The following is a 27891-nucleotide window of genomic DNA, read 5'->3' as shown; positions in this document are numbered from 1 at the left end:
GGTCTACGCTTTGAAAATGTTTATGTATACTCTAAAACCTTATTTCAACCAATGTACCAATTTCTTGAGCAAGTTTTAAAACTAGTTCCATCAGTTTCATTTAAAAAATATAGTGTAAATGATGAAATCTTAAGTCCTCATATAGCAAACATGAATTCCATTATAATATTTGATGATGTTGCGTGTGAAAATCAAAATAATATACGAGATTACTTCGCAATGGGAAGACATAAAAATATAGATAGCTTTTATCTGAATCAAACGTATAGTAAAATACCTAAACAATTAATAAGAGATAATGCTAACTTAATCATTCTTTTTAAACAGGATGATATTAATTTAAAGCATGTTTATGATGAACATGTAGGAAGTGATATGTCATGGTCTCAATTTCGTGAAATGTGTGCACAAGTATGGAAGATACCGTTTGATTACTTAGTCATAAATAAAGATTGTAATAGAAATTCAGGATGTTATAGAAAAGGATTTGATACATTTATAATTCTAGATTAACTTGATATATAAAGGATAGTATTACATTAAAAACTTATTGTTGAAAATGAAACCATCCAGTTCAGACATGGAACATAAAATTAACGAAGAAAAAATATTTAAACATAAAGTACTCAAATCTGCTGAAGCAGTAAGAAAAAAGTTAAACGCATTCGTGATGTTAAAACAAACGATAATATGATGTTGGAAGCAATGTTAAAACCAATCACAGACCCACTTGGTGAAATGGTAAAAAAACATAGTAGTAATGATAACAATCTTAATATTAGTGCCTCAGATTTCGATAACGATAGGTTTAAATGGAATAAGTCGGTAAAAACTTTGAAATATAGTCCTTCAGAAGATGGGATGAAAGAAAGTTTGGATAATAAAACAATGCTGAGAAAGTCATTTGAATCTGAACCAAATTATAGTGAAAATGAATTAAATGATAGTGAATATAGTGATTCTTCATCTCAAAGAAGTGGGAACCAAAGTGATTCTGATACAACAAATAATGTATCATTTAGAACGTCAGACTCGTTTTATTCTCCTCGCGATGATCCTGCTTGGCAAAAACAATATTTTATCATGAATATTCCATTCGGTGTACGAAATGAGCGCGGAAAGCTAATGCTTGGATCTTACCCAATTTCTGTTAATGATGACAAACTCGTAATAGGTGGAGAAAGCTATTTTTTAACACGAGGCTTAAATGATTTGTTGTTTAAGAAAGTACCTGACTTAAAACTAGTAACTGAAGATGATAAACGATTGTATAAAACATTGTTATTGAAAACGAATGCACATAGACGTGACTTTGATCCAAATAAACCCATAAAAAGCAACAAGGGTATGAAATATTTAAACGTTATAAAACCCCTTTTCAAATTATCCAAACAACGCACAGTAAGTGAAGAATTATGTGTATCCGGTGAAGGTTTACCATCAATGAAAAAAGTAAAAAGAGATATTTCATATGTATATTGGGATGATCCAAACGAATTAGTAGACAGATTAAAACTGCTTATGGCATCGCGAGACGCTGGTAATACTGGGTTAGATAACGAAATCATATCCATAATTGAAGAATTACGTGAAGCAGGCTTGATAAATAATATATAAGTGAATACTCTTACCTTTCTAATCAGTCGAAGTTTGACTTTCAAGTAAAAAATGAATATAGACAAATTCGGACACCATGTTCATAAACGTTTGCGTACTGATGAAATCTCTGAGCTCAAGTACAAAGCTTTGCTTCGAACAGAAGCAGGAAATTTTGATCTAAAAACTGTTAGATTAAAAGGAGTTGTTAAACCATTATCTTCCGATGATGCAGTTAACAAACAGTACGTTGATGAATACATTCAAAACATGTACGAAAAGAAGTATATAGACTCTTTGTTTAACACAATAAATAATCAAATTCACCAACTCGTAACTCAGTTAAAACTGAACTTTTACACGAAGAAGGAGGTAGATGATATTTTAAAAAAAATAAATAATGGCAAAACAACAAATAGTGAACGAGATCCACCGGTCAGCGCGAAGAAATTTTAAGCGACGATCGGTTGTACTAAAAGAAATTGATGATTTATGGCAAGCTGATTTGATAGATTTACAAAAGCTTCATACTGTTAACAGAGGATATAAATATATTTTAGTCGTTATTGACACATTTTCAAAGTATGCATGGTGTACACCTATTAAGTCTAAAACTAAAACAGAAGTCAAAGATGCATTCGAACTAATAATCAAAACATCTAAACGGAGACCTAATAACTTACAAACTGATCTAGGAAAAGAATTCTACAATCATGAATTTGATTTCTATTTAAAATCATTAAACGTAAATCATTACTCAACTTATTCAATTAAAAAGGCATCTATCGTTGAAAGGCTGATAAAGACCATTAAGTTTAAACTCTACAAACATTTCAGTTTAGTTGGTAACTATAAATGGGTTGGTAAGCCATTAGACGATGTAGTAAAATCGTATAATCAGACCGTACATCGCACAACAAAAATGAAACCTATTGATGTAAATGTTGATAATGAAATGCAAGTATTAAAAAATATTAAAAGATCACAAGCCACTTTGTCTTATAAATTGAACAAATTTAATAAAGGAGATTGTGTACGCATTAGTAAGTATAAAAATGCCTTTCACAAAGGTTACACACCTAATTGGTCAACAGAACTTTTCACTATTACTCATGTGAATCGCACTCAACCTGTTACGTATCACGTTCAAGACCAGCATAAAAACACTATACTCGGTACATTTTACGAAGAAGAACTTCTGAAAACCAACCATCCAAACGTTTACCTTGTAGAAAAGGTTATTAAAAAAAAGGGTAGAAAGTTGTATGTTAAATGGTTAGGCCTTGATGATAGCGAAAACAGTTGGATTGATAAAAGTGCCATTGTTTAATGTTATTTATATAATATCCTTTTAATGATAGTGTTATTATCTTACGGGATATGAAAGGGAGAGGACTCTTAAACAGCGCTATTAATAATTTGCCCTTCGAATTACACTTACCTGGTTATAACTATTGTGGTCCGGGAACGAAATTGCGCAAAAGGTTACAAAGAGGTGATAAAGGAATTAATGCGCTAGATAATGCGTGTATGAAACACGACATAGCATATGATAATTATTCTGATTTAGCTGGTAGACATCGTGCTGATTTAGAACTATACGAAATGGCGAAACAAAGAAGAAAGTCGAAAGATGCAGGGAGAGGAGAAAAAATTGCTTCATGGTTAGTTAGCAAAGTGATGAAATCGAAAATAAAGGCCGGTGCGGGTATAAAACCTTTTAAACGTTTTGTGTCCAAGATACGCACTGAATTAAAAAAGAAACCAAAAACAAAACGTAATATAATTGATCGAGCTCTTATTGCTGCGACAAAAATTTTCAATACCAATTCCAAGGTACGGGTACCTCGTATTATACCAATTCCAAAAACTGGAGGCTTCTTACCGCTGATACCTATTTTTGCCGGTCTGTCTGCGCTGGGATCATTAGCAGGAGGAGCTGCCGGAATTGCTAAAGCTGTAGGTGATTACAAAGCCGCCAGAAAAAATTTAGCGGAATCAGAGCGACATAACAAGATGATGGAATCTATTGCATTAGGAAAAGGCTTACACATTAAACCATATAAAAATGGCAAAGGATTATGTTTGAAAATTTCAAAAAACTAAATGAGAGGTTACCCAGGCGCGCTCTTTCAAATATTGATATTTTAAAACACTCATCTGATATTCCATATTTTCGAGGAGTTTATATGAGAGACAGTTTACCAAAGAGTCCTAAAAAAGTAGAATGTGGAATTGTTAATTTGGACAGTTCTAAAAACAATGGTACACACTGGGTAGCCTATGTAAAAGATAATAATTATTGTGAATATTTTAATAGTTATGGAGACCTTCCACCTCCGCTAGAATTAAAGAGGTATTTAAAAAATATGATATTTACTATAATTATGACACGTACCAAAAGTTTAACACTGTCAATTGTGGTCATTTATGTCTAAAATACTTAAAACAATATTGGTATAACCGTTTAAATATCATCGCACAATAAACAGTTTATCATTCTCACAATGTCTTTCACTTTGTCTATAACTGGAACATCTTCCACTCTGTTAACAAACTATTCACCAGCTCTTCAACTGGATGGTGAATATGAGTGTGGGCTATTGTATATGTCAACTTTTAATTCTATACCCAACATAGACAACAGAAATAATAAGTTATATTATGGTAAAAACAAAGTAATTAAAATTCCTGAAGGATCATATGAACTTCAAGATATTGACGATTACCTTAAAGAACATATTGAAGGATGCTCTTTTGCATTAACATGCAATAATAATACTTAAAAACATCTATTTTATGCTCTGAAAATATTCATTTCAACAAAGAAGGCTCTATCGGTAATTTACTTGGCTTCGGTTCAGAATCCATTCAAGCTAATATATTAACCGAATCCCCTTATCCTGTTTCCATTCTGTCGACAACTATAGTACGCATTGAATGTGACATAGTGAGCGGTTCATTTGTTAACGGAAAACCTAGTCATATAATTCACGAGTTTGTACCAAATGTGGCACCTGGTTATCGGATTATAGAAACACCAAAAAACGTTATTTATTTCCCTGTAACCCAAAACAGCTTAAATACAATTACGATAAGAATTTTAGACGTTAAAAATAATCTAGTTAATTTACGAGGTGAAGAAATTCAGATATACTTACATCTAAGGAAAAATGATAGACTTCAATAAAACTTCAATCTCTCTTAAAAAAACTATCAGTACTCATCCTGCAATCATAAAAAGAAGACCTAAAGTGAAACTTACGAAACAAAATAAGCAATTCCTCCAAAGCTTACGGCTATTAAAATGAGTATATTAAACTTAACAGAACCTTTTGTCTTTGATAATTCTATCGAGAGCTTTGAATATCATTCATATAAGCCGTACGTAACAAGTTTTAATTTCAACGATGAAATACGTATACCTATAAACCAACAAGATCTTTATGTACTACCATCAGCAAGTTCTTTATACATAGAAGGTACTATAACCGCATTCAATAGAGAAACAAAAGCCGAGGTAAAAAGTGTTCTTTTTACAAACAACCCCATACTTCATCTATTTCAAGATATTCGATATGAATTAAATGGAATCGAAATTGACAAAATTAAAAACGCAGGAGTTACAACAACTATGAAATCTCTTGTATCTATGAATGAACTGGAAGCATCTATGTCTAAGTTATGGGGATTTGATGTCAAAGGCATAAAAAACACGCAAGGTTCATTTTCCGTGTCTGTACCCTTAAACAAGATTCTCGGGTTTGCTGAGGATTACAACAAAATCATAATTAATTGCAAGCATGAACTCATTATTTTAAGATCCAATACTAATTTGAATAGCGTTAAACTAAATGCGAATGAATATATAGACAATATTACTATATCTAAAATAGTATGGCGCATGCCTCATGTTAAAGTGTCTGATCGAGAAAGATTAAACTTACTCAAATGTTTGGAAAGTGATCGTGCCATTCAGATAGCATTTAGGACTTGGGATTTATATGAATATCCGCTCTTGCCTGAGACGTCAAAACATTCTTGGTCTATCAAAACTTCATCTCAAATTGAAAAGCCGCGTTATATTATAATTGGTTTGAAAACGGGACGAAAAAATGACGCTAATAAAGACATAACACATTTTGATCACTGTAATTTGAGAGATGTTAAAGTTTTTTTGAATTCAGTCTACTTTCCGTACGAAAGTTTTGATGTTAGTTTTTCGGGTGGAAAGTTTGCTATATTATACGAGCAGTATGCGAAATTTCAGCAGTCTTATTATAACCGTCTACAAGCGCCGTTGTTAAGTCCTCAAGACTTTAAAGATATAGCTCCTTTATTTGTTATCAACTGTTCTCGTCAAAACGAAACCTTAAAAACCGGATCGGTAGATGTGAGAGTTGAATTGGATTGTGAATCTGATATACCAAAGAACACTGCAGCTTACTGTCTGATTTTAAATGATAGTATATTTGAATATAAGCCCTTAAGTAATATTACGAAAAAAGTATCGTAATGCAGCATATATTTGTAGACCTTCAAGGATTTAAAACAAAAGAAAATGAATTTATTGTCAAAGAATTTGCATACAGCACGCTAGAATACACTCAAGTTTTCTTAATAAAACCCCTTTTCGTTTTTCTAAATTGGCGGAAAGTGAAAAGAGGCAGACAAGATGGATTGAAAAACATTTAGGTATTTTATGGCACGAAGGTTATGTTGATTATAGAGAATTTAGAAGACTTATTGATAACCATATAAAAGATAAGACAATCTACGTTAAAGGTTTGGAAAAAGTTCAATGGATTAAAGATTTATATCCAAAATGCACTATTTTAGATTTGGGTGAAAAAGATGTGCCTAATTTAAAAGAACTGTATAAAAAATATTGTACAAATGAATGTATTTTTAACTGTGTGTATCATAAAAAATCTTGTGCATTAAAAAATGTTTTATGTATAAAAAAATGGTATTTAGACAATCGACAAATCTAATTTTAATTTGTATTCAAAATGTGTTTCTTAAAATAAATGTTTGTTATTAATTATATTAGTTTTTTTTATACCATTCTATATAACTACTGATAACTACCTAATAAGTTTTTTATAGTAAATGTTATATTTTTAATTTTTAGCTTAGATTTTACATAATTTGCATAAGAAAAACTTATTAGTTAGTATGGATATAAATAAAACGACAACTTACTCATATAATATTTATTACTTATATAATATTTAAAATACAACTTTAATAACTAGTACTGTATCCACAAATTTTTTTGAAATTTTATTTATTAAAGCCTCTGTGCTGTCAATAATTTCATCAAAATTATCGCCTGCAACATACTGCGCGCTCAGTAATACATTTTCGTTCTGTTCATCGTTTTGATCCCTTACATCCTCTGTTATGTTGATTATTTGAATTTTGATCAGTTTATTGCCTTTGATCTCATGATTATTTATCACAAAAGATGGTGGGTGTCCTTGAGTCCTTTTCACTACTTTATTATGAATGTTAACTTTATTACGTTTCTTGGCTTTAGGGTTTTCGATGTTCTTTTTAATTTTTTTATATAAGTCGCTATCGTCAAATTCTTGTGGTAGCTCAAACTCTTGTGCATATTGCGAAAATGGAATTGGGATGTCTTCGCTGTCTGCCATTTTTTGAAAACCTAAGACAAAACGAAAAATTATATAATATTGATAAATCAGATTACACAACGAACAAAAATGTATATAACCACAAATAAATTAATTTTAATGTTTATTTGATTTGTAAAATATAATATATAATTTTAATATATATATATAATATATATATATATAATTTTAATAAGTAGTTAGTTAAAAAACAACTTACCAGGTCTATGTCTGCGAGTGGATAATAAAGACGCGTTGATGCTATTCGAATGTAACCAATTAAAAATTACTTTGCGCTTATAAAGGTTAGCTATTGTTTGTTCAGCAAAATATAAATGCGCAATCCTGTTATATGATAGCTTTAACTTTACACGTGTGTATGTCTTTACCTAAACAAGTCACAACTTGTTTTATGAACACGTTTATGAATAAACTATCTATAGAAATGTTTAAGGTAAATTAAAATGAAAACAAGAAAATAATAAGATAATATATTTATTTATCATAAGACATCACTGAATAATATTGTTAAAATAAAAACACAATAAGTATAATAAGTAGAAGAAAGATTTATTTTTAGGACATATAATTGAATTAGTTATTATCTTCAACTTATATTTATAGTTTTTAATAGATTTATAAAATTAATATCAAAATGTTGTTTCAATTATATGTGCTATTCAATTTACTAATGACCTCTGACTGCATATAGTACAATTTATTTTATACAAAACATGACAATTGATTACAAATTAAACATTAAGTATTGAGGTATGCCCCCAAGCTTTCGTCACTATTTGGTTGTCAGATATCATACGCTTATCATCATTAGCTGAAAGGGCGACTTTATTTACACTTTGGGTAAATATATTGTGCTTAATCGACTTAAATAATATGTTTCTTCTTTTTATTTCATCTCCTTGAAATAATGATTTCACGTAATGAGAAAACTCAAATTTGCATACTACAGGTTCTCTCACACCCTTAGCTTTTTTAATAATTTTATCAACTGTTTTGATAGAATACACTTTAGAACGAAGTCCAACATACTCTTTAATCATTTTTCCTTTCATTTCATCCTTAAAAAGTCCTGGCACTTTTTTATTTTGAACAGGTAATAAAAATTTATTATCAATATCGTAACAACTAGTATCGAAATATGTTAAAAAATGCATTCTTAAATCTTTAAAAAGTCTTTTGTTTGTATATAATAAACAAAACTATCTGTATCCGTGTAACACATTTGTAGACGAGTATCATAAAAACGTTTAAATACTGAATAATGAAAATCATACATATGACTTTTAGATAACTCTAGTACAGCGAAACCAATGTAGATCGGTTTATCTAAAATTATTAGATCTGGTTTCAATTGAACTGCCACCAAATTTTCAGTAAAAACTGATACACTGTGAAAATTTGGCCTTGCAATTAATCTGTCAGCGGTGATTTTCTTTTTTGTTGTGTTATCATTGTCTGTCCACTGATTAACTAAGCGCACATCAACCCTTTTCTCAGTATTTTCTAAAGTTTTACCAAATATACTGTTATTCATCAATTTACAAAAATCTTGTTCAAAGACAGACGTTGCCTCTTGACGTAGCCTTGTATTCATATCAATATATTGTTTTAAGTAAGGGGACTGTTTGAACGTAATTACTCTATGTACTTTTTTTAATTTTAAACCATGTTTAAGACACGTTTTCAAATGTACATAATGAATCACATACAAATATTTGTCATATAGATTAGGTACCAGTTTATAATGCGTCCCACCTGGTGGAACACATTTTTCGGGACAAAATGGTAAATCATTATGTTTATCATGTAAATCATTGGGGTAAATAATATCAACTTCTAGAATGAAACCATAATCCGAGTCATCAGGGATTTGAGTGATATTTAAAGCACTTATTTCATTGGTTTCTAGAAACCTAAAGTCTGATAGGGGCATATACTGACACATGCTGTAACCATATAAATTATTACAGTCGATATAAATTAGGTATGAGTCTATCTGGGATGAGTCATAGTGAGGTAAGTATATGTTATTAGCCTTTGCATATCGTAGAGAGGTCATACAGACTCCCCTCTTATTCCAGATTGGATCATCTTAAGCATGTTAAAGTCATCTATAAGCTCTAATTCAATACCAGTTTTCAGAAGCATGGCATCAAATGATAAGCTAGGTGTAGTTAAATAAAAAGCAGGATCCAAGTCATAGTGTTGTTTGCAAGTAGCGCGAAACTTTTCAAAAATATCGGTTAGCAGAAGAACATCCGTTTGTAAATATAGGTCTGTATATTCACCTAAATTTTGAATTTTAAACTGTTGCCATACTTTTTGCGCATGATTATAATCTTTTACAGAAATGTTCTCATCAGTGAGCGAATTATGAAAACAGTCAATACTTGGCAGGTATTTTTCTTCAAAACATTGCCATTTATTCATATACTCATAGGGAAACACACCTTTTCGTGTAAGTAATTCAAACTCCTCATCATTACAAAAATATTTATGTAAATGAACAAAGTCAGATTTCTGCATAGTTGTAGTTAGTTTTTCTAAACTTGTATCTAAAAATTTGAAAGAATCTACAAAACGAAGCTGAAAATACTCATTCTCGATAGGGATAAATTTAGTAAAAGAAATATAGTTTTCTTTGGTTTTAGGTATAACTTTGACGTTTCCAGGTGCCTCCCCCAATTTTTTGATAAATAGATGGCAATCATAACCAGACAGATTGTGAAAAAAATAGGTACGAAACAAGGACGTTTATATTGTAAGTTACATATATTATGTGCCGCTCCCCGATATCTTCCTGTAATGTGACAGTGATCTCGAACCCGATCAGAAAATAGAAAATGGTTACAAATATGACAACGTTTAGCGTTCAAAAAGTTTTGGTCGTCATTCTCATTACATATTATTGGGGTATTTTTGTTCACAATTTTATAAATTTTAGCAACATCTTTGTAGATTGCCTCAATAAATTTATCGACGCAATCAGTACCGCGATAAGAGAAATAACGATTATGACTCGGATCTGCGTTACAAACAATATGATACCCAAAGGCAGCTGGTATATGATGATGCAAAGTTGTAGTGTTAGGGGTAAGACTATCACTAGTATCAGTATCAGAGTCACTAGTTTCAGTTGGTTGTAGTAACGATTCAAAATCTGCATATATAACGAATGGAACATTCTGTTTACGATCGAAATGTTTAAATTTAATTACTGTCCCCTTTTCTGGTAAAACGGTAACTATTCCAGTACACAAGTGATTTGCGAGTTCTTCCTGCGTGAGAAAAAATAACAGACAGGTTTCGCAAAAGTATATCTTACTATTATGTTTTGTTACTTGTCTGCGCACAAGACGACTCAAGTCTTTAATTAGAACATAATGTGGTGGGTGACTACCATCGTCTATTAAAAGTAGGTTTATATTTTTTCTACATTTCTGATTACTAGATACTTTAGACTTGTAAAGGGGGCCCACAACAATTTTATTATTTTTCAAACCAAAAATCGTCAATGAAATCATAGGGTTATTTTTTTCGAATATTCTTATGTCATCAAATGTGACTGGAAAAGAAATTTGAGAAATATTCAAAACGTCTCGAAAATTAGGATAAGATGATACTCTTTCAGGGTGTTTTGTAGAAGGATGCAAAGCCGCTGTTACACACCATAAAAAACAGCATTGATCGTTGTTTTGTATATTTATACATGCTTTTTTGTTTTTTATGAACTTTGGCAGGTCAACATAGCTTGAACCTCGTAATGGTTGATACTTGTTAATGTTGATCTCTAAATGAGAGTTACTAACAAAAGCCCATCCACTATCACGGTCTTGAAATTCCTCAAATTTTTTCTTTAGACAGTTAACAACTTCGCAAAACAGTGACTCAAAATCATAACTTAAGTATAAAATTTTATTTTTAGTTCCAAATGATTTTATTGATTGACTATTATCTTTGAACATTAAAAACAATCCAAAGAGCTCGAAATTTACTTTTACGCACGTATGTTTCGTAAGTGAATTATCTAAAAGCCGTTTTATTTTGTTTCGAATAGAGTTCATAAACGCATCGACAGACGCCAGACTTTGGTCGTTGGTTGCTGATATACGATAAGTGGCAATGCGCATCCGAAATGCAGACTCTACTACTTCAACACCATCATTAAGTAATTTGTTAGAACATACAGTTGTTTTATGTGCAGTGCTTCGAAGATGACCTGTCCATTTATTTTTGTCTACAGATGAACTACACGGTACACAGAAAGGCATAATGAATTATGTTAATGCAAAAGATGTAGCTAAACTCACTAGGCTATTTTGAAACCGTAATTTGTCAAACACTAATTTAATACATCTATTTACTATTAGCATACGTTGTATTAATCAAAACAGTTGACTCGACTGACTTCTCATTAAGAATGCAATGAATTGTTAACACTATGCAAAGTATGGTAGTATAAGTCTATAAATATAAATCAAATAAAGTCGCAGTATTAAATTATCGCATTCGAAAATATTCTTTAAATTTAACAGAAAGTAACCTTTTATCTTACAAAAATTAATTTCTGTATTTATTCATTAAAACTTTTTCGCACATAAAATATTGAAAACCTATAATATTTAAGTATCTATTTTTGTACACAAACTATTTATATAAGCGTACGATAATATCGTACGCTATACGAATATATTATATTCTTAATGCAAAAACCATATTCGAGATTTAGTTATAGACGTAGGTATCTACCTTTGCTATTAACTATAACTTGATTTTGTCAACAACTTTGAATAAAAAATAACAAAATTTTGTTTAAATAGAATTCTCTTACTGTGGGAGATTTGAAAATATTCAACTAATTTTTTTATAATTATTATAATAAACAGGTTCACATTCTCCAAAAATATTAAAGGCTTGACCTAAGAACGTTTGTATTTGATTCCACTCGGAGGAATTCTCTTGACATTGCAATTTAACCGACGCTAATGCTTTTTTATAACGTTCTTCAGGCTCAGATTTTTGGTAATCATTAATGTTATACACTTTTAAATCAATGAAAAAATTACCGTCTGTTATCGTAGTGCGTCGACTAGAACCTGTCGATACGCGGCTGGTAAACGATGATGTTGTCTTGACGGTTTTCGAACTGCCCTCGCTGGTGATCTTCTCTTCTTCTCTTATGATTTTGAAGATATCGGTTTCAGGCGATTTTTTGGAAGAACTGAAAAAATAAAACAGAATTACAATATTTCAAGCAAATACATTATGTTATAGTTGCACAATCACAATAAAGTAATTTAATTTTAAAAACAACTAAAAATAAGTAGTACCTAGAGCCAACATTCTTATTTTCACTGGTTGACGTTCGTGCTTTTTTGGTTGTTTTTTTCTTTTGCGCGCAAGGTGTTGGTGAGGATGAATGTAGTACCCGTCGATTTTCTGTTTCAACTTCGGACCTTAAATAAGAAAAACAATATTAAATATATGTCAATTAATAATAATTATGTTGACACAAAACTAAACCAAGTTCATAGTTATGACTGACAACGTTATAAATAGATGAGAATAAGATAACTGAGAAATAAATTAACGTGATAAACACACAGATATGCCTTACCAGGATTAAATCCTGTAACCTCAAGCTTAGAAAACAGAGTCACTAACGACTAGACTAGCAGGAACTGTTAAATATAACTCTAAGGATTATTTTAATTAATATAAAATAAATGAATTACCTTGCGGCTGAGGATGATTTCCTTTTCTTGATATTCTTTGTAGCAATCTTCTTCGGTTCAGGTGAGGGCGTGCGCGTGTATACTGAACATTCGGAGTCAGACCTTCAAAAAAGAATAAAAATATACCAACAATACTTAAATCAAAGTTTTAAAGAGATTCGATATATAGGGTTATAAATACTTACTAACATTTTAAATGAAGTTGAAAGTTGCAGATTCCTCACTTAACAAAAATAACGAGCAGCTTCACGTCGCAATACAGAATAGTAAAGAAATTGTTGCATAAAAACGCATTATTTTATAGTGAAATATTTGATGAGTTGATATTAAATCGAAACATAAATATATGACTAAAGAACCAAGTTCTGACATTCAACTTTAGATCTAAATATTATAAATTTAAATAAATATTATCGTTTTTATAAATTGAAGCACATAATTTATATTCAAAGTATATTACCACTTGTATTTCACAAAGCGCCGACAAAGTATCGAATTAACAAATAATACCGCAAGTCTTGCAACACGTGTAAATATGACCGCTACCACGAGTACTTACCGATTAAGTTCAAAATGTTTTTTATTTTTTATTTCAGTATATATATATATATATATATGACAAATACCATCAACACTATCGTTTTTCGTTAGTTCGGGTGCTACCTACGTAAGTATTAAACATTTTTGAAAGAAGAAAGAAAGTAAGAAAATAAAGACATTAATTGCAGCCAAATAAAATATACAATATGAGGCTTACATACTAAACAGTACAAAATCAGTTACATTGGGTTTGGTTTGTGGTTGCAAAAGGACACCACTCGACATATGCTCTGACACTGATGGTGGCACAGCGCTGGTCTTCCGTGGAGCCTTGGGTCGGGCGATAGTGCAATACAATAATTATTATACAATTAAAGGCACAGAGTAATTAAGAAAGTCAGTGACACACTATACAAGGACAAGACTACTTATAATATTTTTGAACATTTATGGAAAACAACTTAAAAACAAACCTTCTTCAATGCATATAATATGTATTAACATATTATATGCATTAATTATTTACACTAAATTATTATAAAATCATTAAAGAACAACAATGTTTCATACAATAAAACACAACTCACCTTTATAGAATGTTGGTTAAATAATATCATGGTATAGGACAATAAACACAGCGTCATCATTTTCAGTAAGTAACATGCAATTCTCATATCAGCGACATTGTTGATTGAAATAAAATACCTCGACACATTGTGATTAACACAACAGAAGCGTCATTTCGAATAATAGTTGTTGATATGCAGAAAAAAATTATTACTATTATATATATATATAAATGTAATTAACTTAAATTCAATACACTATTCTTTTCAATAGACTTATTTGTCAAAATAATTTGAATTTGCGATAGTGAAAAGCAAAAAGGTTCGCGTCTTTCCTGTAGATCATTTCAAAAATAAGGGTTTAAATCCTATCTTTTATTTAATCAGTCTGTATTACCATTACTTTTCATTCATTAAGCTTATCAGTATTATGTTCATAAACTTAGATGCGTATATGACTTAGGTAGAAACAGTAACCAATCTCTTATTTTATTCTTTAATCGGATTATTACATATCAACATATCGGACTCGACTACCTGTTATCGCATGTTCCGTCACTTGTTTATTTATATATTATATCCAAAGTATGACAAAGACAAAGCATAGCAGGTTCGACTATTTACGTTTCATAAACAATTTAGAGTATTAATACATACGTACTTTGTTAGTCTTACGATCATATGTATGTATGTAACTATAGACTTAAATAAAAATTATGCTTTATTTTCAGTGGATAACATTGTTTTTTGATTTAACCTTACTTTAAGTTTTGTTGGTTTTACATTATGAACTAAGTTTACATGAAGATAAAATTACATAAATGTATTTTGAACTTGAATACGATCGGACTATGGTTGAAATCGGTACTAGTAAAGGCAAATTACGTTAAATCTCGTAACACCAACGTCACATTTAACAACCAATCACATTGTCAGGTCTACATCGCGCTATTGAAGTTTTTTGTATTCGTTTGTATATATACAATTTACAATGAAAGGCATGTCGGAGTGACTGTGGCTATACCGACCGATAGTCTCAGGTACTCTTACCTCTTCGATGTTGCGAGGCATGGCCAACCTTGTGACATTGACTTGGTAACGCGGTGGCGTGTGCAACATACTTGGTTCTAATAACCCTACCTTGGGCAGGGTATGTATGCATGACACACTACAACGTGATGACGGTTAAACACATACGTGATGACGTATACAGCGATAAATTCCTGTCTCATGGTAGGTGCTGTATTACACGGGTGATCCATGTTGCTAGACGGTCGTAGTAACGTTGGAGATCCCATCCATACTCTAACATTACAGTCTCTGGCCAAGTCTGTGTTGTGAGAGTGTGAAAAACACCGTAATAAACCTAGCCCGGCAAACCTCTACCCGATGCAAATCTGGGCTATGATGGTGCGTTACGAGATCTGGTTCTCAAATAGAACAAGATCTGGTGGGTGCAATGCTAGCAGTACCCGTTGTGTTAAGCCTTTTGCATTTTTTTATCGTAACATAAAATCAACCCTCACTTAACATAATATTTTGGATTTAGCTGAATACAACGTTAACGGCTACGTATCGAGAAAATCCAAATGCATCTCGGTGTTCTACCCCAATGATACGACTACGTATAGGGAAACGGGTTCTACCCCACTGATACGAGCTATATATTGGGGGTTTCTGGACCACGACTGCGACAGCGAGCGAAGCGAAGCTGGAGCATTAGGAGTGGGGCAGAACTCCCAATATATAGCTACTCGTAACCTACTGACTATTCAACAGCGGCGAATACTAAAAAAATAACTTTGAGATTGTTGCCAAAGTATTAGTAGATCGTTTTTAAGCAAATTTTGTTTCTTTATTACAAAACTGGATATAAAATAGTCTTGTTCTTTTTTGTTTCTAAGATAGCTTAGATAAATAATACACTGCATTAAACTAATGTCTATTCTATGCCATATTAAGTACGTTTTGACACATTTTTCCAGTTTTTAATTGTAAACTTAGCACAACATTTGTACCATTTCGGTTACAATTACGCCCCGGTTTTGTATAAAAATCATCTAAGACCGTCATTTACGACCCTATCAAATCATGGGTGTAAAGGACGTTAATAGCTTTTGACGTGTCCTTTACAACCATCTATCTTCTAAATCGTTTAGTTTATCACTACGGTTGTTACACTAGGTTAAAGATACTCGTAATCTGCATATTTTTCTTATACACGTCACAAATATAGGCCAAAAAAAACAAAAAAGTGGGTTTATCTTTCTCTTGGAAACCTACATTATATGTCCTTTACGACAATTGAACCCAATGATATCGATTACAGTTGCGGATAAAATATTTTTAGTGCTGGTCGTAAAGGACGAAGAACAAAAAAACTTGTCCTTTACGCCCAACTTTACCACACTACTATAGAAAGTGATCCTTAAAAAGTAAGGGCTTAAAGGGCAATAATATATATCAAGGTGACTTACGACTATATTTTTATTTGTAGATTTCCTTTACGACACAAATAATAATTTATAATTAATGACTTGATATTTACGCCCCTTCAGAAAAGCTATTTTTGCAAGTCCATAGTAGAAAATCTTGGTCGTAAAGGCAACTTTTTAAGAGATATCGAAATTTTAACTACACAGATCGATAGCGCTTGAAATTCTGAACAAAACTGTATATATAACTCATTTTCGCCAAAATGTCCTTTACGCCAATTGAACCCAGAGGTATCGATATACAACAGCAAGCAACAGGCAACACTGTCAACACATTTGTGATCCCTATTACCACGGCATAAAGTCTAACGATAGTCAGTTAAAGGTGTTGCTGTTTGTGCTATGGATTCGGTATTAGTTAAGGCGCCTTAGGTAAGATCGTGCAAGCGCATCCTGTTTAAATGCATCAGTTACTGGCAATGTGCAGTCGGTCATTATATTTATTAATACATTATTGAATGAATCAAAAGAAAAAATATAGTTTAATTATTGGTTCCAGTATTTGTAAATATTGCTACAACTATTGCTCGTTTGACTTATAAATATTGTTGAATGTTGTTACAATTTACATAACGATGCGTTTTTCTTTTAAACTTTTTATAAAAGGCGCTTTATCACCAACCAGAAAAAATATGTTTATAGATCAGACATGTTGTTAACGTATAATATACTGTTCTATACGCCTACGATATATACGAGTAAAATCATATTCGTAAATATTGAAGTCAGAGATCACATCGATTGTCAGTAGGTAGTTTAATAGTTACATATTACTGTAAGTAATCTGTGATTTACGTATTACTTAAACACATATACTAGTAATAAGGTAACACTACATCGTATTACTTTCCTACTGCAACTTAAGTATTCATACCGAAAGCCTTTTGTTTGAAAAAGAAGGTAGTCGTAGAAAATCCTATCGTATGACCAAATATGACCGCAAATAAATTTAGTATTTCGTTAACTTCTTAGTTCTAGTTATCAATAGGCAAGTGAGGCAAGCTACTTAAATGATAGTACAATTGTGTGTTAATGTGTAAAATCACATTAGCTCGTAGCTACGATCGAATGAAAAACAAAACTATTATACACTCGCCGATAACTAGACTAAACTCGCCGGTACTATACGGCGGTCGGCAGTTGTTCAAATATGGTTTGAATTCTATAATCACCATTTAGCGCACTATAGGTACATAAGTAGGTATTAAATCACTTACCGAACTTCATAAATTCACAACATTTACACTTTTAGAGGAACACTTATTTTGACGAAATTACGTGTGACTCGGACGACACAAAAACATGTAATGATGGGTTTACGCCGCAGGGCGCTGGGCTATGTTGAAGGTAGTAGGTATGCATGGCGAGAACTTGTTTTTTAAATTTTATATCTCTGAAATGTGTGACTTTGGACGGTACGATTCCGTGTGCTGCATAGTAAATAATATTTGTTGTCTCGGATTTGGATAGGAAGTATAATGACGTACATTGTAGTTAATATTTATTTTGTATAAAAAAAATCAAAGACATAATTTTTAAAAGTCACTGAACAAATGTTGGTCAGTTTAAGGAATATAGCCTACAGTTTAATTTTTTGCTTTTGTAAAAGGAGCCACCCTGTATAGATTGTTAATTAATGGGCTAATTAAATTAGTGACCCGACTACTAAAGTAGTACTGAGAAAGTAAAGAAATATAATATTAAATATCCTTTTAATTTAAGCAAATTATTCAACCAATAACCACAAATAAAAAGGAAGTGAAAGAACCTTTCTCTGGGAAAAATAATCGACTTAGCTTCCCTTAAAATTACCCTTCGTAAAAAAATACGACCCTCCATTTCACACTGATCTAACGCTCGATTCTATTTTTAAGATACGTCTATGTACTCACTTACTTCACTGGCTTAGCAACCCAAAAAGGTTCTTGGCCTCCGACACAAGAGATCGCCACTCTGCCTTATCTGCACCACTTCACGTCAGTTGGGTCTCTTCTTCTTCGTCGAAACCTCATGACTGAGGGTCGTGATCACCATAAGTCGCTGTACGTTGCACTGCTCTCCACTCAGGCCGATCTTTTGCCTTCCTAAAGGAAGCCCAACGCGTGTGACCTTCATGTTATGCTGAACCAGCGCGGTAATCCGGCTCTTTCACGATGGCCCTCCACTGGTCCGACGATCAACGCCTTCTCAAGGCTGTCAGGATCGCGTCTGACCAAATGGCCAAAGAAGCCTATAATTCTCTCCCGGCAGATAGCAGAGAGGCGAGTCTTGACATTCAGCTCATTACGACGTTAGTTGGGTACACCGACTGCGGACAGGTCTTTCAGGGTTTCCTCGCAGCGACATCGAGGACATACACGGGGACGTTTTCCACCCGAATGGTCCACATATGCTCTTCTCACACCAAGATCCTCTCCCATCCTTTCCAGGTGGCCGAGCCAGCGGAGTCGCGTGGCTTTGATCTCGCCAATTATGATAGGCACCGCCATTTAGCTCTTCCAACTCTCTTTTTTTCTTTCGCCTCCAGGTCCCATCTCCCTCGTCTACGTGGCTGATATACACCCTGTTTTTATTGAATTCCGTTAACTTTAAGGGAAGATTCTTTAATTCAAATACAATCAGTTTCTCTAAGAAACTAGCCTCTGAACTCTTATGGTTATCGAATTATTAAAAAAAAATTGATTACTGAACACGTGTGTGGCATCCCTTACCACTTCCTAATGTTATTTAATCTATTTATTATGTATGGAAACGAAAAAAATTTGTTTTCCAATTTAACAAAAAACGATATACAGGATGGTTCCTGATGATGAACCTAACTGCGTGTCGAATTTAACGGAATAAAAAAAAAACACGGTGTATATTATCTCAACATGCCACGTGGAATAGGCAATTTGACTCTTTTTTAAAGTCCGCCTTATTATTATTAATTACTGTCCAATTAAGCAAAAAAATACCGTCCAAGTCGCATATTTTTTGCCTCAAAAACCGAAACAACATAAATAATGTTTATTTTTAAAGTAGGTATACTTTTGCTTAATGAGGCAAAAACATCAGGCACGTTAGTATATATATAGATTATCTTTACGACATTATATATGAGTAATAGAAAAAGAATATTGAGTTACTGGAGGGTGATGATTGAGGATCGGAAGAGCGACCATATAACTTTACTTTGGATTTGTTAAGTGGATGTAGGTGAAGGGATGGAAAGTGACATAGGCTACTTTTTGTCTCTTTCTAAAGCAAGCGAAGCTGCGGTCAAAAGCTAGTTCTAAATAATATAACAAAGTCGAGTACTTTTCATATTAACTTTAATTAAGATTTGAGGTTAGCTGGATAGCCTTCAAGTTTACCTTGGGACTTTCATTACATACAAGGTATTTATTTAGTCTTTTGCAATAACTTTCGGGGTGAAAATATTTACCAGGGGACCAAATCCAAAATCGCAAATAATAATATGACAGGCAGACAAACGGACAGAGTCACACAAAATCCTTTTGAACCTTTTTGGTACGAAACTCTAAATATAAGCTAAAGAAGATTAAAGACAAATGAAAATTTGACACAAATCTTAATAAAATATTTTTTTTTTTTCATATAAATGGGCTTACTTTTAGCCACAGACTAGCAAAAGGCGAAGACGTGGCCTACGATGGAGTGAACTCGTCCAGAAGATGCCAGGCCTCGTAGCCGAATGGCATTTCTACGACGCGAAACGAAAACGAAACGCCGCGAAAGGTAGTCTGGCTCTGTCGCGCTAATACGCAAGAGCGATAGAGATAGATGTCTACGAGCGTTTCGTTTCGTGAGCGTTTCGTGAGCGTTTGTTCATTCGGCTACGCACGCTGTTCACTTTTGATTTGAAGGTTGCCGGGAAAAGACAGAACGATTTTTCAAAATCAGTAATAGTACATTACATCAGAGGCCGAGAAAATGAGGATATCCGGCCAAGTGGGTATATACGGCCGAGCGAGCGTGCGAGCGAGGCCGGATAGGGATACGAGGCCGGGAATCCGTTTTCACGCCGAGGCATGTATAGTGCTTTTCTCAAACATACAATGAAATAAAAAAAAATGCTCTAAAGGACAATATTTTATAAAAAAAGTTACTTTGCAGGCCTAGGCCTAAAAAATAATATGAAATCCTTTTACAGTCCTCTCGAGTTGTTGCGCCCAAAAAGCGATACTTCCCAGCCCATTTTAAGGAACGTAAAGACAATATTTCATTGCATGTTTGAGAAAATAATATTTTTAAATAAAATCACGAAAAGCAAATACCTAACAGACAAACTGAGACCCTGAAACATGATACGCATTTTAAGTATATGGGTTACAAATTGAGCGGAATTCATAAAATCAATGGCAATGAAGCAAGCAAAAAGCTCGTAAATCCCATGTCGAATCAATTTAGAAATTGGAATACCCGTAAAAAGGATCGTCGATAATTATATTCAAAGTAGGCATATTACAACCTGTCAATACATGTTTTATACACAATTTGTGTTAAGTTGGAACCGCTGGTGGCCTAGCGGTAAGAGCGTGCGACTTTCGATCCGGAGGTCGTGGGTTCGAACCCGGCTCGTACCAATGAGTTTTTCTGAACTTATGTTCGAAATGCCATTTGATATTTGCCAGTCGCTTTTCGGTGAAGGAAAATATCGCGAGGAAACCGGCTAATTCCGATAAGGCCTAGTTACCCCTCGGGTTGGAAAGTCAGATGACTGTCCCTTTCGTAAAAAAACTAGTGGCTACGCCTAATCTTGGGATAAGTTGTCAAAAGCGGACCCCAGGCTCCCATGAGCCGTGGCAAATGCCGGGATGACGCAAGGTGGATGATGACAATCTGTTTATTTTTATAATATAGGCAGCAAACGAGCAGAAGAGCTACCTGGTGGGAAGCCGACATCGCCACCAAAATTCAAACTAAGCAACCGTCTTCCTTTAACCCCTTAATTGCCAAGGCATTGAAGCTTGAGCGGTTTGTTTCAATTGTAACTTCTAATGCGACTTCCAACTGACAGAATAAGAATAAGAATTTATTTATTGCCTCAAAAAAAAAAAAACTTAAAAGTAACCTTACATGCTATAAATTAAGGTACATATTTTAATACTAAATGTTACCTAACTAGACAAGTAATATATATGTTATAGACCAAGTGATAAATCGGGCATTATACATAATGCCCATTGTGAGTGGGCAGTTTGATAATAACTATTCAAATAATTAAATTGCCCGGGCATTATACATAATGCCCATCCTCTGTTGGGCAAAGTAATAATATGTTAGTGTGCGTCAAAACATAGAAGCTGACCCACTTCCCGGTTTCCTATTGAACTGAAATTTTGTACACATAATGTAAATCACGTGACAATGCAATATTATGGTATCATGGAGCTGGCCCCGTAGCCGAATGGTATTTCTCCGACGCCAAACGAAAGCGATACGCCGCTGGCTCTGTCGCGCCAATACGCAAGCGCGATAGAGATAGATATCTACTAGCGCTTCGTTTCGTGAGCGTTTCGTGAGCGATTGTGCCATTCGGCTAGCCACCCTGATCTGATGATGATCATCAGTTCAGCTCCATAAGATCCAAAGGTGGTAATAGGAACTCTTTTATGAAGCGTCGTATCCCCATCGAGTAAGGGGTTCTTAGAAACGCCTAGTAGTTGACTGTTGAAAGAAAGGTACAGTCGGCAATAAAAGTTTGTGCTAAAAATGAAATTATTGCAAAAAACTTATTATGCACTAGTACTCGCCGAGTGCCAACACCAAAAATCGACCTATATCCTACAGTCGACTTCTACGACATATAGAAGAGGAAAGAGGGGGGGGGGGTGAAATTCTTGACCTTTTAACAGACGGAGTCCAGTAAACATAGTCAGGTAATTTAATATTACTTACCTAGACTCCCTCGATTTCGTCGGAAGGGACTAAACTGATTAGATAGGCTTCAGTTCACGACCTGTTCTTAGAATAAAAAATTAGGTAGGTACTGTAAAATAATTATTTTCTCTCTTCACGGGGTCTAAAAATGTTACTACGAATGATGAAATAACCTAACCACAAAATTAAAATTTTGAAAAAAACCCCGACTGCGACATAGTAGACCGATTTTCATGAAACATGGCTAAAAACACTCCCGACTAACTCAGCTTTCAGACAAAAAAAAACTAAATCTAAATCGGTTTATCCGTTCGGGAGCTACGATGCCGCAGACAGACACGCACACAGATAGACAAACAGACAATCAGACAGACAGACAGACGGACAGACAGACAGACACGTCAAACTTATAACACCCCTTCGTTTTTGCGTCGGGGGTTAAAAATGGTGAAATAAATAAATATTATAGGACTTATATACACATTAAACTTTCGTGAGACATATTCAAATAATTAATTGTAAACGGTTGTAATCACATTATTATCAATGTTTCGGGTAAATTTGGAGGCCACTCTTCAGGCCTCTGCATGAGTTCACACGGTGGCTAATCACAGTCCACACAGTCCACGGAGTTTAGCCGCCGCGTGAACTCCTATATGCCTGAAGAGGGGCCTCCAAATTGGCCCGAAACATGTCGCAGAAATAGCGATATAATAACGTGAGTACAACTGTAGATTCATTAATTATTATAGGACTTCTTAATAGGCAGATAGACTGAATCCCACAGTAAGCTCAAGAAGGCTTGTTTGTAATTACTCGACAACGATATGTATAGTATACAAATACTTATATATAGTAAAATACCCCATAATGGACGGTGATGCCATTATGGACAAAAAAACACAAATCCTTAAAAATAAGTATCTAAAATAAGTTTCTAAAAACTGACGGCTATGTACCATAAACTAGAGTTGTAGAGCTGTTTCATTTTGAAGTTTCAATTAATTCGGTTATTTCTGAAGGATTTGGCGACAAGATAAAATTCACCAGTTTACTGAAAAAAATATCAAGACGAATTCTTAGTAATGTTGCTAAGAGAGTTGAGTTCATGTATAAAATAATAAAAAAATAATACACGGTGTAAACTTGAATGCGTTTTACTTACTGCATTAAGCATGAGATAAGGTATAAAACATACTAGTTTGTTGCTCCAAAGATATAAAGAAATGGCGTTATTTTGCGAGTGTCCATTACTGGACCCGAAAAACTGCGTACCTCCTATGATGGACAAGGAACAATTTACAAAAGCAAAATTTACAAGAAACAATCCTATGTTAAAATAACCCAAACTAATTTTATTTGGGGTATATAAAATTGACTCATTGAGTATCAGTTGGCTTAAAAAGTAAAATTTTAAACTTATTTCACTGTCCATAATGGGGGATCCATTACTGGAGAACTGCCGTCCATAATTGGAGAAAAAACACCTAGTTTTAATTTGTTAACTATGAAGAAACCAATAGGAGTATCTATTCTGCAATACGCTCGAAATGTAAAAGAAGGATAGGACATTCAAGATTTAACACGCTTAGCGGTAGAATTTTTACATTTATCAGTGAAATATCAAAAACAGGCGAATTTTTTTCTTAAACTGTCCATAATTGGGTCCGTTACAATATCTACATAGAAAACATCCATGACTCAGGTACAAACATCTGTGCTCATCACGTAAATAAATGCCCTTACCGGGATTCGAACGCAGAATAATTGGTTCACAAAACATCAGGAAAAAAATGTGACAGTTTTAAGTGTTTAAAACTATTTTTATCACACCCGCACTTTAAATGTGCTATTGCACGCACGCGGAGTGTGAGTTATAGAAAAATTGTTCTCCCAAAGGAATAATGAAGTTTCTTGTACCGTACTTTTTCACATCTATTTACATATTTTTTACATTGCGAGTGTGATGAAAAACATTGCGTGTCACTCGGGGAGTATGAATATTACTAACTCGAGTCTTTAAATCGCTCCGGAAAGCCGTTGCGATTTAACTTACTCTCGTTTAACTTCCTCCCCTTGTTGCACAATGTACTATTGGTTCAAAGTCCTGTAACATTTTTATAGTATTTATTATTGAATTGATTGAAAAAAATTCGCTGCCATTCTCCGGAGAAAGAAAAAGAGTAATAAGCTAGTATTGTTTCATTGTCATTTCAACTGCGAAGTGTTTTCCAATTATTGGCAAGGTCTTCGTTTTGATTTGCAACTACCAATCATCGTTTCGTCCCCTTTGCGGAAGGCGATAAAATGAGAAAACTCCGGTTTGTAAGCTCTGTGAGAAATTATAAATTTTTCCTTCATGTTTTTGTAAGAAATGGAGTTTTGCAAATGTACAGTCACCGGCATAAAGAAGTGATGATTTCTGTACCTTGTCGCTTTTAATCGTTTGACAATTTTTTATGACATTTCAAACAAGACTTCAATATGACAAGATACAGAAATCATAACTTATTTATGCCGGTGACTGTATCTTATTTTTTATCACTATACAGCTTATAAACCAAAGCCGCGTTTGTCTGTGTGTGTGTTCGCGATAAACTCAAAAACTACTGAACGGATTTTCATGCGGGTTTCAACTATATATATAGAGTGATTCTTTAGGAAGGTTAAGGTTTATAATTTGTTAAGATTTTGTGTGAAATGGTTGAAATATTGCGATATTTGTGGGTCGCACATAATCCCGCTGGCTAAGAGCTTTGATCGAATACGCTGCCCAAACCGTTTGAGATATTAAAACAATGTACCTTACCTATGGTGAAATTAAATATTATAGGACATTAATTCTTAAACAGATTAACTGAGTCCCACAGTAAGCTCAAGAAGGCTTGTGTTGTGGGTACTCAGACAACGATAAATATATAATATACAAATACTTATATGCATAGAAAACATCCATGACTCAGGAACAAATATCTGTGTCTCTCTTGTAGGTCTACAAAAAAGTCCATTATGGCCTTTGTCTATCTTGGAAAACTTACTATCCTCGTCCTGCCCAATGTGATTTATAAAGGACATATTCCAATTTTTGGAAATTATGAATTAAAAGCCTGGATAGGCAAAAAAATAGCTTATTTTATTAATGTTTTACCTAAATCGTGATACCAAAGAAAATCTACCCTATTTATTCAATAATTTGGTTTAAATTTCAATGGTTCTAACTGTATATGGTGGGCAGGACGAGGCTATACTTAGTTATGTTTATGCGTTACTCTCCATACGATGCCGGGCTTATAAATAAAGTATGAACCTCATCAGTCATTTCCTATGTTTTTCGTAGTTTTCGCACGTCATATTATGACGTAGATGTATCCCGAGAAAACCAAAGGATTTTAACACGTATTACAGAGGTCGAAAAAAGGAAAAAAAAATTATGGGATAGGAGGCAAACGAGCAGACAGGTCACCTGATGGTAAGCGATCACTGAAGCCCATGGACACCCGAAACACCAGAGGTGTTGGAGGTGCGTTGCCGGCCTTTAAGACGGGTGTACGCTCTTTTCTTGAAAGTTTGAAGGTCGTATCGGTCCGGAAATACGGCAGGCGACAATTCGTTCCACAGTTATAGTTATTATATGAGTTTATATAAATTTGTGAAACTTCTTTTTTGAGGAGCTTTACTACTTGAGGACGCTCCAGACACTAATCTACATATAATAATTATGTTACTGTTGTAGTTTGTAACCTCTTTTGTGCTGACAAATATCGTTTTTATAAGTTCTAGTTCTATTGTTCTATTTTTTGATATATTTTTGTATAGCCGTCACTTCAAATAAAACACTCATAGCAACAACATCTCTTTTTACTATTTTTACAAATAACTTCCGTTATATTAGTTCTACAACACGTTATCAGCACGAGAATGCTATAATTAATAACGAAATGTTTATTGTGAAAAGTGTATTAGTAAAATAATTGAGTTTAGTGTTTGTGTGATTTGAAAATCGTAAATATGTCACACGAAACAGGAGATGCTTCGAGTGTTTCGAATTCCCATTCGAGCTCATCAGTTCCATCGTTTTGCTTGAGAAGCAAAGAGGGATACCCTGCGTGGAAGTTTAAGATGCGCAATTACCTACTTCACGAGGATTTGTGGGAGACAATCGGTGGCTACCCCAAGGAAGACACGACCCCTGCCTCTACTAAGGTACGCAAAGATTCGAAAGCCCTGGCAAAGATATGCTTGACAGTAGATGGTGCGGCTATCACTCATGTGAGATGTGCGAAAACCGCAGCCGAAGCGTGGAAATCCTTGCAGAAAGCTTTTGAGGATAAGGGAATGGGACGAAGGCTTGCTTTAGAGCGAAAACTGTACAGGTTGAGTCTGTCTGACTTTTCGAATATAGAACTGTACATTAATGCAGTTATGTCAACCGCACAGGATCTGGCGGATATCGATGTAGTCTTAGAAGATAAGTCTGTTGCTGCTATACTTTTGGGAGGTCTCACCCCAAAATATGAACCTCTTATAATGGCATTAGAGAACTGTAATATTGATGTGACTACTGATTTAGTTAAGACAAAATTGCTGAATGAGATGTCCAAGGAAGCGGCTACACCTACGAAATCTGTTTTCAATGCGAAGAAGAAGCCGAAGTCAAAGAAGAAGGACATAGTTTGTTACGAGTGCAAGATGCCTGGACATAAACGACCAGACTATCCAATGAGAAGGAAGAAAGAGAAAGCTAATGAGGTAATAAAAGCTCTTAATACTTCTGGCAGCTCAAGTAAGGACGTCATTTATGTAGACTCAGGCTGTACGAGACACATGACTTCTAGACGAGATTGGTTTCAGAATTTCACGACACAGAACAAAGGTACCGTTACTGTCGCAAACGGAGAACAGATTAAGTGCTGCGGAGTTGGAAACATTTCTTTAAACACACCCGAGAACGTTGTCAACAAGATCAGTGACGTTGATTATGTGCCTGATTTAAAAGCTAATTTGTTGTCTGTATACAAAACTGTTCAGAAGGGTTTTATATGTGTTTTTGATATTAATGGATGTAATTTTTATAAAACTGATAATTTTCGTTTTACAGGTGAATCTGTTGCTCATGCCTCGCCCTGTGGTGGACTGTACGTTTTAGACGGTACTGTCAATGTTCCCGAGAATGTGGCAGATAATTTTATGACACAGGATGTGCACTCTGACTGTCAGGATAGTTATAAACTTTGGCATAGGAGGCTTGGACATTTGTGTCGGATAGGCATGAACCAACTGAAGAATCACGAGGTAGGCGTAAAGTATTCAGTAGTAGATAAAAATAGTTGCATCGCTTGCGTGGAAGGTAAACAAGCGAGAAAACCTTTCAAGAAGGTAGCGTTTAATAGGGCTACTTCCCCTTTAGAATTGA

At 33.9% G+C, this 27891-nt stretch overlaps 2 protein-coding genes across 2 annotated transcripts in view; one reads left to right on the top strand and one right to left on the bottom strand.

Annotated features, from left to right (window-relative positions):
• LOC125230967 (neuropeptide CCHamide-1 receptor-like) overlaps positions 1-27891 on the top strand; it is a 380354-nt gene that overhangs the window by 65832 nt on the left and 286631 nt on the right. The gene's annotated exons all lie outside the window — the stretch shown is intronic.
• LOC125231379 lies at positions 6831-15359 on the bottom strand. The gene is made up of 6 exons (XM_048136823.1): positions 15295-15359; positions 13452-13508; positions 12992-13093; positions 12587-12712; positions 12323-12477; positions 6831-7267 (listed from the first exon to the last, which is right to left on the bottom strand). The coding sequence occupies exons 1-6, from the start codon at positions 15357-15359 to the stop codon at positions 6831-6833; spliced, it is 942 nt and encodes a 313-aa protein (XP_047992780.1).

Source organism: Leguminivora glycinivorella, chromosome 11, assembly GCF_023078275.1.
Source record: "Leguminivora glycinivorella isolate SPB_JAAS2020 chromosome 11, LegGlyc_1.1, whole genome shotgun sequence".
In the NCBI taxonomy this organism is placed as follows: Eukaryota; Metazoa; Arthropoda; class Insecta; order Lepidoptera; family Tortricidae; genus Leguminivora; species Leguminivora glycinivorella.
Note: the sequence above shows the minus strand (reverse complement) of the source record. Positions and strands in the feature narration are given on the sequence as shown.

Coding starts and splice junctions, on each gene's coding strand:
- LOC125231379 (XM_048136823.1), bottom strand. CDS start 15,359: ATGGATCACCCGTGTAATACAGCACCTACCATGAGACAGGAATTTATC. Junction 12,713..12,991: donor AAATCATCCTCAGCCGCAAG/GTAATTCATTTA, acceptor TTCTTATTTAAG/GTCCGAAGTTGAAACAGAAA. Junction 12,478..12,586: donor AATAAGAATGTTGGCTCTAG/GTACTACTTATT, acceptor TTATTTTTTCAG/TTCTTCCAAAAAATCGCCTG.